General features: G+C 57.0%; 1 protein-coding gene across 3 annotated transcripts in view; it reads left to right on the top strand.

Annotated features, from left to right (window-relative positions):
- Window positions 1-14,413, top strand: part of USP40 (ubiquitin specific peptidase 40) — a 42,996-nt gene that overhangs the window by 27,691 nt on the left and 892 nt on the right. For all 3 annotated transcript variants that reach the window (XM_074264450.1, XM_074264448.1, XM_074264449.1), the window contains exons 20-31: window positions 537-625; window positions 1,087-1,173; window positions 1,383-1,419; window positions 6,108-6,172; window positions 8,260-8,334; window positions 9,100-9,229; window positions 10,214-10,320; window positions 11,539-11,657; window positions 12,018-12,083; window positions 13,109-13,319; window positions 13,406-13,501; window positions 13,985-14,079. In XM_074264450.1, the coding sequence (XP_074120551.1) occupies window positions 537-625; window positions 1,087-1,173; window positions 1,383-1,419; window positions 6,108-6,172; window positions 8,260-8,334; window positions 9,100-9,229; window positions 10,214-10,320; window positions 11,539-11,657; window positions 12,018-12,083; window positions 13,109-13,319; window positions 13,406-13,501; window positions 13,985-14,079 (1,177 nt within the window). The remainder of the gene's footprint in view (window positions 1-536; window positions 626-1,086; window positions 1,174-1,382; window positions 1,420-6,107; window positions 6,173-8,259; window positions 8,335-9,099; window positions 9,230-10,213; window positions 10,321-11,538; window positions 11,658-12,017; window positions 12,084-13,108; window positions 13,320-13,405; window positions 13,502-13,984; window positions 14,080-14,413) is intronic.

Genomic DNA, 14,413 nt, shown 5'->3' with positions numbered 1-14,413 from the left:
CCTCTTTAGTCCGGCTCCATTGAGACTGTTCTGGACAAAGGTGCCCCCTGCCTCTGCTTGCTGGGTTGGGGGGCTCCCAAGCACGGGCAAGCCATTCCACTTCCTGATAGCTCAAGGCCCAGACCAGTCTGGTTCTCCTGCTCATGACAGGAGGACACAGGAGGCGTGGCCCTTCCCCCCATGTCCCCACCCCTCGAGTCTTCCAACTGTCCTTACCCTCCCTCCTGCCTGAGGTCATCATCCTGGAGGCGGGCCCGGCTGGAGCCCAGAGTCTCAGCCTGAGCAGCTCCTTCCTAAACATCAGACGGCTGCGTTCTAGAGCGTTTGGTTATCAGTCAAGAGGGAGACCGTTCTTTGGGCAGCCAAGGCGGCCATTCAGAGGACTCTGCCCAGCACTACCCGCCCCGGTGGCGGAGCATCCTCGAGGAGCTCCCAGACTCCGGCCGGCTCTTGGGGCTAGCTTGGACTCGGGAGTCCTGAGCGGGGCCCGTGGTTGGGCTGGTCCCGCTCACGGAGTCCCTCCGTGTTCTCGACAGTGCCCGAGCATTACACCGTGGCCGAAGCAGAGATGGAGATGGGCAGTCTGCTGGGACTCTGTCGGGGCAAAGCTCCAACTTCCTCACAGGTAACACTTCTGGAGGCTTCCTCAGACCATCATGGGGCATTGCCCGGGGGGTGGTGTATGGGTGTGCTGAGTGAGTGTGCGAGTGTGTGTGGGGGGGGCTAGGTGGCAGGGAGGCTCCCCCGGCCTGTGGACCCCTTGGGCTTTCTGGGAGTGGGTCTCCCTCCATCTCTCCTGGGGAACGTTGGTAGTCTAAGCTCAAAGTGGACCAAGTCGTGACTGCGTCTAGTGTCGCCCTGTCTGGGTCAGCTCCGGTAGGGGGTGGCCCAAACCACCGGAACTGTCTTGGGATCCCAGGGTGCCTGGATAACCCGCAGGGCTTGTTCAGGGATGGCGGGGGGTGGCGGTGACAGGTGAGAGAAGGAGCCGGGGCCGTCGGAATGGAGCGCTCCCTGGGGGTGGGTATGGAGGAGGTCTGGCAGGGCCTGGTGCCTCCCTCAGCTGGGCTTGTCGGCCTTTTCCAGCTGTTCCTGTTTTTCACCGTGGGCTCTGACTTTGAGACCGGCCTCATGATGGAGATCATCGTGGAGTCGACAATCTCTGTGAGAGAAGTAAGTGGCCGCAGCCCTGCCCGGGAGACCTTTGCCCAACGGGAGTTGTCTGGGGCAGAGGCCCAAGGTGGGAGGCAAGGAGGGAGAGAGGGAGGCCCGAGGATGTCGGCCGGGGCTCCTGGGCATTGGCTTTGTACCTGCGGGGAGATGGGCCCGTCCCCAACGGAGCCGACTAACCAGGAGCGTTACTGTTCTGTGTCTTTTTTCAGTGTTTGAAGGGGATGCTGGAGAAAGCCGGTCTGCAAGGTCAGTGACTGTGGGATGGCACGCACCATGGGGCACGACCTTTTGCTCTCTCATTCCCCCTTGACAAACCTCTGGGATTTGGGCCCTGTTTGCCGCACTCTTGGCGGGCACTGGGGCTACCTCTTGTTTGGGTCCTTGAAGACCAAAGGCTGCTCAGAGGCACCTGGGAGACAGAGGGTATTTGGGGAGGAGGGGGCTGGGCCCTCCTGATGCCAGTCCTACGCAGCGAGGAAGTGGGAAGAGCAGTTCTGGTCTGAGGGCAGGCTGGGGGCGACCTGGGGATCGCATCTTGGAGGTGTCCCTGTCACCCGTGGCTGCGCGTCAGGGGGTCACTTGGCTGCATCTTGCCCCGGCACCCACCCAGTGTGTAGCCTTCACCTCTGGGGGATTGTGGGTGGCCTGCTGTGAGCAGCTCATCTTTTCTTCCTGTTGTACAGTCTCCGATGACCTCCTTGACTCTTGTTCTTCAAAGCTCCTCATTGATTATATGTTTCATCCTGCTTACACCCCCCCGCCCAGTGCCAGCGCCCTCTGGGTGACCTTCAGGTCTAGTTCTTGAGTTCTGTCCTCGAGGGGCGGTCCAGGGCTCACAGTTTTGTCCTTAGAAGTCAAGCATAGGAGCAGCTAGGGGGCGCAGTAGATAGAGCACTAGCCTTGCATTCAGGAGGACCCGAGTTCAAATCTGGTCTCAGACACTTAACACTTCCTGGCTGTGTGACCCTGGGCAAGTCACTTAACCCCAGCTTGGGGGGGGGGGGAAGTCAAGCATAACCCACTTAATTCCCCTTCCTGTGGCAGCTGCTATGAAGCGACCAATGGGGCCTCCTCTGTGGCAGTCCTGTGGAGAGTGTCCCGCGAGGGCAGAGTTCAGTGGCCCCCGCACTCCTCCTCTTCCTCCTGGGCTCCTCTGTGCAGATTCAGGGCCTCCTGCTCTTTTCGGGGTTCTCTTGCTTCTCCTATCACTTCCAGCAGCGTTCCCCCATCTGGTGCTTGGGGTGTGGATTCGGCCCTGGCCCCCTCCCCCCTCCCAGGAATTTTGTGTCTGCTCTTCTGGTCTCCCAGAAGCCTGTTCCGAGAGAACGAAGCGAGCCTTGAGGGAGCCGGGCCAGGCTGGCGTGGGGCACTTGGTGCTGAACCCCCAGCGTCTGAACGCTCAGAAGCCTTTAATCCCTTTAATCGTACCGGGCCCAGAATGTCCTTTTCCACTTGCTCGGTTCTTGCCGTCCCACAGTCATTAGTTTCCTTTCACCTCAGCCTCGTTATGAGTGTGTGGTTTTCTTCAGTTTCGCCTTTGTGTGTCTCTTTCCATTGGCTCCTCCTACTTTTGAAGGTGTTTTTCCCTGCAGGGGATTTTCTTGCATTTGGCCAGTTGTATTTCTGAAGGGATTGCCTTCCTTTTCCAAGCCATTGACTCTCGCTTGCACACCTCTCGTTTCTTTTCTTAGTTTTTCTTCTGCTTCCCTTATTTGCCTCCTAAAGTCTTCTGTGAGCACTTCCCAGGAGCCTCTTTGGGCTTGAGAACAATTTATGTCACTCTTTGAGATTTCCTCTGTGGACATTCTGTCCTTGACTGAGTTGGTGTTTGGGTCTGGCCCGTTGCCGTGGTAGCGTTCTAATGTGAAGATTCTTCCCGCGCATCTCGGAGCCCTGGCTGGGAGCACAGGGTCCCTGGTGTTGGGCGGTCTGCTCACAACGGGGGATGGGTACCTTGGCCACTTTCCAGGAAGAGCCTGGTTTCCCAGAACTGGCCTTCTAAGGTGGGACTGGAAGCTGCCCCACTGCTCTGCTCCTGAGCCAGGACCGAGGGCTCCGATGCTGATCTGCTGTGCTTAAGACTCTCTCACCGGCTTTCCCAGGGTCTGCCTGAGCTGGGCTGAGCGCCCCTACCCCGTGAGACTGACCTTCCTGAAGTCCTTCCGTAAAGACTCTGTCTTGAGCTGGAGGGAGGTTTCAGTCCGTCAGACTCCGTTCAGATGTTTGGCTAAATGTAGTTTTCAAGGGAAACTGGGAGAGCTCGAGCAGCTTCCTGGCTTCTCTGCGCCATCTTCTTCAGAATTAAAGGCAAGATCACCGGCCTTGGTACATCTGAAGCCTCTCTCCAGTCCCTCAGAGAGATGAAAGTGTGCTCTTTAAATCCCATTCTCTGAGCCTTTTTGGGTCCGTCTCAGTGGCAGAAGCCTGGCCTGGTGACTGGCCGGTGCCTGAGCCCCGGGGGCTCTGGGGCAGTTTCCCCCTTAGCTGAGGGCCTGCTTGGTCATTTTGGAGACGTCTTTGCAGATTCAGGCGAGTGGATGCTGAAAGCAGCGTGGAGTCACATGGATCCTCACGGTGCCGTCCTCCCTCAGCAGGGCTCCTCTCCTAGCTGTAAGTTTCTTCATTCTTTGGGCGGGCCTGCCTGACGCCTTTGCAAATCCACCACTTATCTTGGGGCTTTACCTTCGGTTCCTTCCAGCCGCCCTTCAAGCCTATAAAGATCTCTCTTCATCCCTGAAGTCCTTGTGCACCTGCTTGAGTTTCTTGGCTTTTGATATTAGACTCTTTCCTCCCCCCAGTTACATGTGAAAACAACAGTTTGGGGGGATTATACGTGTATATTCAGTTTTTACATATTTCCTTTTGAATCCTGTTGGGAGAGAGAAATCAGAACAAAAGGGGAAAATCATGAAAGAAATTAAAAAACACAAGAAAGAGAGAAAAAAAGAGAACATAGCACGTGTTGATTTCTCGTTAGTTTCCATAGTTCTCCCTCTGGATGTGGATGGCCTTTTTCATCCAAAGTCTATAGGGAGTGCCAGAACCACTGAGAAAAACCAGTCCTCTGTAGTTATCATCGCACATTCTTGCTGTTATTGTGTACAGTGATCTTCTGGTCCTGCTCGTTTCACTCAGCATCAGTTGATGTAAGTCTCTCCAGGCCTCTCTGAAATCCTCCTGCTGGTCATTTCTTACAGAGCAATAATATTCCATCACATTTATATACCACAATTTACCCAGCCATTTTCCAATTGATGGGCATCCACTCCGTTTCCAGTTTCTTGCCACCACAAAAAGGCTGCCACAAACACTTGTGCACGTGCGGCTCCTTTTCCCTCTTTTGCGCTCTCTTGCAGGTCTTGTAGGTAGGACTTTTGGTCATGGTCTCCTCCCCAGGCTTCCGTTCACTTCTTTGGCACACGTTGTGTCCCAGATGCTGAGGATCCAGAGGCAGGCTTAGCACACAGTCCTTCCCTGGACGTACTTTGTATTCCAGCCTATGTGCTCCATTATGTCTGCATGAAACTTCCTGATAAAGGCCGAAGCTGACCCTCGGCTACTGGTGCGCCCCCACTTACCCCGGTCACGTTTATATTCACCATGAATCCAGTATAGTCTATTCACTCTATTTCTGTGAGCACACTAACTCCCCTCCTTAGCGCCTCTGGAATATTATTGTTCTGGCTTGGAGCGGAGCCAATGGTGAAGGGCTTTAAATACCCGTCACGGGAGTCTGTAGTCTCCCCTAAGGCGAGAGGGAGGGTAACGTGAGCAGACCTTGCTTTAGGATCTCACCGGGCAACTCTGGTGGGCGTAAGACTTGAGTCGGGTGACTGCTCTGTGACCCTTATAGCCTCCATCTCCCCGCTGCCTCGCAGATACGATCTTTGTTTTTCACAGCCGGCCCGTAAGGTAAGTCTCTGGGACATCTTTTACTGCCCCTCAGGGAGTGTCCGTTGCTACGGCCACTACGTGGGGGAGGCTCGATCCGGAAGGCAGGTTCGGACTGTAGAATGTAAGCTCCGCGAGGGCAGGGATTGATGCTTGTGGTTTCGCATTCCCTCCGAGCCCTGGACCTTCTCCACGAGATGTGTCCAGTTCTGGCCGGAGGCGGCCTTGGGCCCCCGCTCTCCATATCTTGCTGTGCAGTCTTTTCGCTTCCCTCCTTTGCTATTGGTGGTTTTGGTCAGGGCTCTTTTCTTGGTCTTGTTTCCTGGAAGTCCCCATTTCCCTTCTGATTGGCGACTTCTCCCAGCCTTAGACCCGCACCTTTCTTTGGTGGGTGGAGGTTTTTCTCTTCCTCCCCCACTGGCCACGGATACGTACGCTGTTCTTGGTTCTTGGGACAGAGATTTCTCCCCTGGCCACGAGCCCAGATCCAAGGCCTGTGCTTAGGCCATCTCAATCAGTGGTCACGCCCCAACTTTGCCTTCCACTTCAGAGGACTCTCCCCCTTTTCGAGCTTACTGCCTTTGATTGTCAGGAGCAGGTTCCTCGGAGTTCCCAGTGGCGACCGAAGCTTCTCCTGGCAGTTGGCTGAGACTCTCGGACCGGCCCAGTCTCGGCCACGTCGCCCCCTTTCCTGCCTTTTTGTTCCACCTTCTTTCTTGCCCCAGTGATTTTGTAGACCTTCATTATTTCTGTTTATTCGCTTCGAAATTCATCCCCTTTTACAGCATGCAGCAGCACATTTGGTCGCAGGCCTGAAACTCCCTTGGGAGGGGGGTGACGCAGGGGATGCTTGCGCCCGCTCGCTCATGGTGGAGGAGAGGCGCTGTGCTTGCCAAGGGCGGGCACGTCCATCGGCCCCTCCTCCCTCACACGTCACCCTGTGGGCGCTGCTTGTGATCCAGACAAATGTTGCCTCTTGACAAGCATCCTTGGGACGTATGAGTCTTGAGAATTCCTTCATCCAGATTTTTATTTCATCATAGGTGACTCATGGCATTTGCGAAAAATGGATTGGTGCTTTGAAGCTGGAGAGCCTTTAAGTGAGGAAGTAAGCCTTTTTCCTAATTTTTATTTCCCTGAATGGTTCACTCTATCTTGTATTCCCTGATACAAGTTCACACTTGCCCTCCCCATGAGCAGGGGCGTTGGGGGTGGTCTTTAGCAGGTCGGAGTTGTCCTCGTGGCTCTGTCGCTCCCTGACCGGCCGATGGCCCGTGGTGTCTTCCAGCCCATGTTCTCATCTGTAAAATTCTATTTTGGAGTTAATGACGCTAAGCAAACAAAGTGACTTCTGTAGTGTGTTACATTTACCAAACTGACCTCCGTGGCTCCTTCTGACTTAGAGATTTGGGGGGCCGTGGTTTTAGAGATCCTTAAGAAGAGGGGAACTTTCACGAAATCTAGAAAGTGCGTGGTCTAGGGAGTTCCGTAGAGCTTGTAATGGCATCAGTGAGAAGCTCAGTTAGGCCCTAGTCCATCCTTTAGGCCCTCTCAGTCTTCCTTTAGCCATGGAGAGCAGGGTTTGGTATTTTGTAGGCAGAGGTGGCAGCCACAGACCAAAAAAGGCGGGTAGCAGGAGGCAGAAGACCCTTGGGCCTTTGATGGAGGTGGGGGGCAAGGGAACAGGCGTTTATTAGGCTCCTCCTGTGTGCCAGGCACTGTGGTAAGTGCTTTCCAGATTATCTCATGTGGTCATGGATGAGCTGGCGGAACGAATGCACTGTCATTGTCTGAAGCCCAAATCCTCCATCCTGGAGCACGATGAGCATCCTCTAGCCGATCACTCTGGATACTTGGGTCTCCTTAAACTCCTTGGGGCACCTCAAGAAATGACTCAATTGAAGCTAATTCTCTATGCCATCCGGCCCATTTTAAGGCCCTGAAGTCTACAGTTCTATTCATACCGAGGCTTTGAAATGGCAGACGTCAGAGGGTTTCCATTCTCCCCTGCCTTTCCCTGTCCCTTCTTCTGTTTTGCTCATCCTGCTAGTCCAGTCCGCTGAAGGCGACCTTTCGAGAGAGAAATAGCCAGTGCTCAAGCAGCTTGCTCGGGCTTTGCCTGAGGAGAGCGCAGAGCTCTTGGCCCCTGTTCCCTAGAGTAGCAGAGAGACCTTGTTCTAAGGCTGCTCGGCCAGGACCCCGCAGCCATAGTGTAGAGCTCCTTTATCCCGGCCTTGGGCGTCCCCTGCACGTTGGTGACCCGTGTCTCCCTCCTGTCCTGTCTTCTCCTTCGACCTTTTGACCCAAATGTCTAGCTGTCACCTAAAGCTCAGACTATGGAAAACTGGACCTATCTGTCCCCGCTTTGCCACAAATGAAAAATCAGCCTGACACCCATCCCCCTTTCCTGCCTTTGCAATTTCTACCAGAGGCACGAGGCTCCGGCCTAACCGTTTCAGTCACTTTTGACTCTTCTTTTTTCCTCCCCCACATGAGCCTGCCTTCCATCATTTCCTTTTCCTTTTTTCCTATAAAATCTTCCTCCTAGCAAGACCCTCCTCCTTTGCTCCTCATCGCCAGCCCCATTGTCTCACCCACCCAGCTCACTGCGGTCTGTCGTCGCTGCCTCGAGCTGCCCCTGTAGCGAACCCATTCTCTGGACAACAGAGGAATCTTCTTTAAACTCCATTTGCAAAGGTCTTATTGGTAGCTGGCTTATAAACTCTCGTACTTGGCTTCTGAAATCCCAGACTCCTCCAGCTTCCTGATGAGTCGTCCTCCAGGCCCTCAGCGGGGGTTCTCTGCCCTAGTGATCCTCCAAATGGACCACTCCTTGTCTTTACTCGTCTTCCCTCACCTCAGCCTTCTCTCTGGCCGGGACCCCCACTTTCAGCCCCACCTGCAGCCCCTCCGATCTCTTGTTTGCAGCCTCCCGGGCTCCCCTTCCCCTTCGCAGCCCTGCCCGACGGCGTGTGGCTCCTCGTTGCATGCCGCTCTCACATCTGGGGGTCTTGTCTCCTTAACTAGAGTGTAAGCTCCTTGAGGGCAGGGCCCCTCTGAGATTTTTCCATCCCTCGCTTCCTGGGGCACAGTTCTGACCCCTCCCCCCGTCTCCCCTGGGTAACTGAATGTTGCTTAGTTTAACTGAATGGTGTCAGGAATCCAAACAGCTAACCCGGATCTTCTCTACCCTAGAACGCTTCCCTGAGTGAGCTCATGATCACCAGTGGAGACACTCTGATCTTGTCTGAAGGAAAGCTCCCCCCCAAGGTAAGGGGATCAATCTGAAAACACTGATTCCCATCCTTCTTCACTCATTCCTCATCATTCATTCCTTCACTTATTCCTTCACTCCCTGGTTCATTCACTCATTGCTTCACTCACTCATTCCGTTCATTCCACTCGTTCACTCATTCCTCACTCATTCAGTCTTTCATTTATTCCTTCACTCACTGACTGATTCCTTCATTCACTCATTGCTTCACTCACTCATTCCGTCCCTCTCCTGCTCCTTCCCTTGCTCCCTCGTTCACTCATTCCTCACTCATTCAGTCCTTCATTTATTCCTTCACTCACCGATTCATTCCTTCATTCACTCATTGCTTCACTCACTCATTCCATTCCTCTCCTGTTCCTTCCCTTGCTCCCTCATTCACTCATTCCTCACTCATTCAGTCCTTCATTTATTCCTTCACTCACTGATTCCTTCATTCTCTCATTGCTTCACTCACTCATTCCGTCCCTCTCCTGCTCCTTCCCTTGCTCCCTCATTCACTCATTCCTCACTCATTCAGTCCTTCATTTATTCCTTCACTCACTGATTCCTTCATTCTCTCATTGCTTCGCTCACTCCTTCACTCACTCCTTCCCTTGCTCCCTCCCACATTCAATCGAATCAGGAATCCCTGCGCAGCAGAGCGTCCCGGAGGGCTTGGGGAGCGCTGGGAGGACCCTGGCGCGGCCCCGGCCTCGGTGCCCGATCTCATCGGTGCTCGCTTCCCCTGTAATAGTTCGGAAATGGGTCTCACTCTGCAGGGCTTTCTAAAAGTGCCTGTCTGGTGGTACCGGCCATCAGCTCCCTCTGGCTGGCAGGAGAATCCCCAGAACCAAGTGAACCACATCACTCACCAGGTGGAGGCTTTGAGAACCATTCCCGAAGGAGGGGGTAAGTCTCCCCAAGGGGAGCGGGAAGACCATTTCACCAAAGGTGAATGAGCCATACTTGGAGGCCTGTCATTTAGGACCCACACTTTGGCTGGGGGTGGGCAGGGGCTCCAGGTGCGTAGGAATAATAGGTGATGTTTATAGGAAGATGTTCCCAAAGTGCCTTCCCACTGGGGGCCAGCCTCGAAGCGCGGTTCCAAGATGGGTCATTGGTGCCATTTACGAGACTGAGACGGCGGGGGGCCGACCAGTGTCGTGTTCTGGCTCTTGTCCAGGAAGGGGGCCCCTGGCCCTCTGAAGCCTTGCGGTGCTCTCGCAGGCTTTCAGGCGCTTGGGTTGGGGAGGGCACCGTCCTAGCCCTTTCTGACTCTGCCTGTTAGCTCAGTTTCCACTTTCTGGAGCCAAACAGGAAGACGAGAGGGTTCCCCTTCGCCGTCCTTAGCCGTCACTACCTGAGACTCGGCCCCCCGCTTCCTGCAGTTCTCCCTTTTGGCCGGGGTCTCCGGGGCCACCTTGGCGGGGGCCGCCTTAGGCAGCATGCTTGCTCAAAGTCCCATGAGCTGGGCAGTGATCAAGATGGGGCCGGAAGCGGTCGGGTGGGCTTAAAAAGCAAACCTTTGAGCCCTTGCTGGTCTTCTCAGGTGGTTTTCAGGGGACAGACAAGGAGGCCGGTAGAGAAGGCAGCGTGTGTGGGGGGGGTGCGCAGGGCCAGGGCACAGCCTTGGGGGAAGATGGATGGCAAAGGTGATGTGGGCCGGGAGGCAGTGTCTCCTGAGCGGGGAACCTCCTTTGCCCGCTTTGGAAGCACTTCGGCGTCAGTGTGTCGCCTCCTTTTCCTTGGGGAAGCTCTCCTCCACGGGCAGCTGTTTTCCCTTTCGGTTAATGTGAATGGGACGAAGAAGTCAAGACTCCCCTCCTGCCATTGGTGGGAAACGCGGCCCAAAACGCCGCGGCTGCCCGTGAGCTGTCGTTTTTTTGTGTCCAGATCTGCACGGAGATATTCCGATCGTGGTCCAGCCGGAGATTCCGTTTACTTTCATGGGGGACGTTGAGATCTCTGAAGAAGCTTCTGTGGCGGATCTCAAGACTCAGGTCAGGCTTCTTGCTCGGCGTGTTTCCGAGGTGCCGTGGCATCTGGCCCTTCCCGACCTTGACCCCAAGATGTGCTGCGAGCAGGCGTTTTCCTGCCGTGCGGTTCCTTCAGCTCGCCTCCCGGGGCCCTTCCATCCAAGGCCCTTGCTGGACATCGGCAGCAGATCCCAGTGTTCTCTGTAGGGCATTTGGAAGCCCTCCCCTCTCCTTTCTGACCCATGGTTCTTGTGTTTCTCAAGGGCCTATGGTAGCCATTCATGCCCAGCTCCTCCGTGAGTCCGTGGCCATCCAGCCTTTCCTCAGAGCTCTGCCCTTACAGTGGTTCGCAGGAAGTCTCTCCTTGCGTTAAGCTCAGATCTGGGCCTCTGCCCTGCCCGCCCTTTGCCCCCAGTGTGTCCCTGCTCCTGGGGCAGCCCCTGTGAGGTGTGAGACTCCTTGGCGGTCTTCCCTGGCTGGCCACCTCGTTAGGGGGTCACTGTGTTCTTGCTCCCGGAGGGCCCGGCCGAGCCAGGCCCGGGGTAGCTTCTTGGTCACTTCATTGCCAGGGGTGCGTCTGCAGTCCTCCGAAGCCCCAGCTCTATTTCAGACAAATGGCTCCAGCCGTCTCAGCCCTGGCTGCTTCTCTTGGGGAATTGAGGGGTTGAGCAGACTGGGCGTCCTCGGCCAGAGGGCCGGCGGTAGTTGAGTCCCTTCAGTCAGGAGCCAGACTGGGCAGCCGGAGGAGCCCCGCGTCTCGAGAAGCAAGCACGGTTCATGGAAGGGCCAGATGTCCTCGGGAGCGGGCCTGCTGCCTGCAAGTCTGGCGCTAGGACAGGGAAGCCGTGGCCAGGCCGGGGCCGCTTCCTCCCAGAAGAAGTTTGCCCTCGTCCCATTCCTGTAGCTTGAAAGAGCCCGACCATTTGTGAAATCCCCGCGTGCGGCGGACGGACGGGGGAGCTGGGCCCCGGGGAGGTAGTGGCCCCTCGGCAGCCCGGGGCATGGCTGGCGAAGCTCGGGAACGGGCGGGGGCGACTCGCTTGGAGCCCCCAGAAACCAGTCTCAGAAACGGCAGTGGGAGCAGTGGATGGAGATCGCAAAAAGTGGGGGGATGGGGGGACACTCAGGCCACCGTACTGAAGTCCCCCGGAGCGCCTCCCCCGTGCGGCCACCGGCCTTGGTACGCGCTCTGCGGAGAGGGCCCTTGTGACGCCTCGGGGCCCATGTTGTCTCCTCCTGCAGGCCATGATGCTGCCGTCCTTCCTGGAGTTCAGCTTTCCGTCTGCCGACTTTCTCAGAGCCTGGACCATGGAAAGTAAGCGTCCAGGCAGGCTTTTACGAAACAACCAGCAACAACTCAAGTAGGTTTCTAGTTGAACGCTCCACCTTCAGTCTGTTGCAACACTGCAGAGCTGGATTGTGAGATGGATTGATGGCGAGATAAATCAGTCAGGCAACTCTTAGGAGGGAGCCCGGCGCGGCTCGTGGCGTTTTGTGAGTCCCGTGTTGGACAGCTGGGCTCGCCACGCCGCGCGCCCGTCTGAGGCCCGGTGGGAAGTGCTTGGGGGCCCGTGGGGGATGGCGGCTTTTACGTGTTTTAAGTCAACAGCGTGAAAAACGGAAGTGGTCTTAGTGAGTCATGTGATCTCCCTCCCCCCCTTCCCTCTCTCACTTTTCTCTCCCTCCCACCTCCCCTCCCTCCCTCTCTCTTTTTCCACCAGGGATTATAAAGTGGGAGGCAGAACTCAGATCTGTGTGGAGCCCCTCCAGAAAGCAGAGAACCTGGGGTAAGAGCGCCACTGCCTTGAGCAAGCTGCCTTTCTCTTTCGCTTTCTCTCCCTCGGCCCGAGTTTTCTTTCACGACCGCGGCGGGGATGGTTGCGCCTGGATACTGGGGTCAGAGCGGGGAGGGAGCGAGGGAGCAAAACCTGCACCTCAGACTCTTAGAGATGAGTGGGGAAAAGTGTCTATGTGCAAGTGGCGAGATTAAGTAGAAGAGCCCACAAGGATCCCAGCCCTTTACCCACGCGTGCGCCCACGGCACGCCAGCCGCTGTAGACGCACTCCCACATAGTGACGCGCACTGCCTCCCGGGGAGGACGCCACGTCCTAAGGAACCAAGGACAGCCAGCTGGCCAGTGGCCGGGGAAAACTCGGGCCTCCGTGCTCTGACTTGGAAGCACAGGCCTCCTTGCCTGGCGTGCTCAGGGGGGTCCCGGGGAACACCGAGGAGCACGTGTGGCAGAGGATGAGAAGGGAGCACCGAAGCCCCAGCCCCCTCCGTGTCTGTAGCTCAAGTGAGGGATCAGGTTGGCGACCTGGCGGCCGCGGGCTGGGCGCCCTGGAGCTGGCAGACGCCGATGGCCCCGAGACGGGCCGGGCAGTGATGAGCTGGGTGCGGACTGTCCAGCCATCCTCCATCAAAGCGGGAATGGAAGCCAGCCTGAGGCCGGAAGTCAGAGCCATGTGTGCCGGCCCACGGAGAGCCCCGGGGCCGAGGACAGACCCCAGCATGGCCCCGGAGGCCCGAGTCAGGCCCCCAGAGACTAGTCAGGCCCCTCCTGGAGGAGGCTTCCCGCAACCTCATGGTGCTTTAAAATGCACTTAGAGATCATTTCTGACTGGGCTGCCACCCGGGGACAGAGTGGTTGGTTGCCCCCATTTAGCAGAAAACAGAGGCGGGGAAGGCCTCAGTGTGGCAATCCCCGCGTGGCTGGGCCCCCCCCGGTCACCCGTCAGTGCCCATCTCGGCTGCCCCGTCAGTCTCTCTGGAGCTGGCGTGAGCCGTGACTCGGTTTCTTTGCTCTCGCAGCCCCAAGGACATGTTGCTGAGGACGCAGATGGGCATCCCCGGGGAGAGGGCCTACTACCCCACGGTGGACTTTGTCTGGGACATTGTGAACGAGTGCACCGCGTCCTCCCTGCGCCAGGCCGTGGCCGCCCAGTACTGCCTCCCCATGGACAGCATCGAGATCGCCAAGTACTTCCCGGAGAAGTTTGAGTGGATGCCCATCTCCAGCTGGGTAACACCTGGGCGGTGGCGCGGCCGGGCAGAGGGCTGGGAGGGGGGGTCCTCCCTGGCACTTCAGTCGCTTTTCCTCATTAACAGGACCAGCAGGTTTCCAAGAGGAAAAAGAAGAAGAAGCAGGAGAACTTGCAGATAGCACCTTATTACCTGAAGGATGGAGACATTATTGGGGTGAAGGTAAATGCTTACAGGGAGGGCAGAGGGGCATTTCATCCCATCCCCCCTTTTTATTTTCAGTGGGCAGCTCATGGTGGTGTTTAAAAGGAGGAAGGGGCTGAGGAGCCCGGGGGCGCCTCGTCTCTCTGTCTGGGATGCTGCCCTCCCTTTGTCTCCCGGAGCCTGGAACGCGCAGGACAAAAAGGAGCAGAGCGTCTGAGGGCCTTCGGGGCCGGAAGCTGTTAGGAGCGCCCCTCCTTTTTGTCACGTTCTCTCAGGTCTACGTGGGGCCCTCAGCGCCCAGAGCGCCAGGCCCTCCAAGTTCAAATCCAGCCTTGGAAGGAGGTGGCCAGTGGCCAGGGTCTCAGTGGAGAAAAGCCCCCGAGGGGTCACGGAGGGCTGGCCGTGGCTGAAACCTCGCGGGCGCCCCCGTTGTCATTCCTTGTGGGTGACGCCCTCTTCCTCCAGCCCGGCCCCAGTGACCGTTCCTTGTCTGACCCACAGAATCTGCTGGTGGACGACAACAAAGACTTCAGCACGCCGAGAGACGACATTGGCAAAGAGAATCAGACCAAGCTCTTTGTGGGAAAAAGAAGGAGGTAACAGCTCTTCCTGGCAGCTGGGGCCATGCTGGGAAAGCCCCGGGGGCCTGGTGTCCGAGCCGCCCCGTGCGGCGTGCCGGTCCTGGGAGCAGGTGTGTCCCGTGCGCGAGTGCTGGCGTGGTGGCAGGGTGGACGTTCACTTGAGAGGATGGTTAAGTGTGTGTGAGAATTCTTGCCACGTCCCCGAGGGCTGGCCGTCACGAGGCTCAGTGAAGCTCACAAGCCCCTCAACACCTGCTTTCTCACAGAATGGTCGGGGAGTTGGGGGGGCTGCGGCGGGGGCTGCTTCCCAGACGCTGGTGGTCCCGGGGAGCAGCCACGTGGGCGGGGG

The sequence above is a fragment of the Sminthopsis crassicaudata genome, chromosome 4 (genome assembly GCF_048593235.1).
Source record: "Sminthopsis crassicaudata isolate SCR6 chromosome 4, ASM4859323v1, whole genome shotgun sequence".
Classification (NCBI taxonomy): Eukaryota; Metazoa; Chordata; class Mammalia; order Dasyuromorphia; family Dasyuridae; genus Sminthopsis; species Sminthopsis crassicaudata.
Note: the sequence above shows the minus strand (reverse complement) of the source record. Positions and strands in the feature narration are given on the sequence as shown.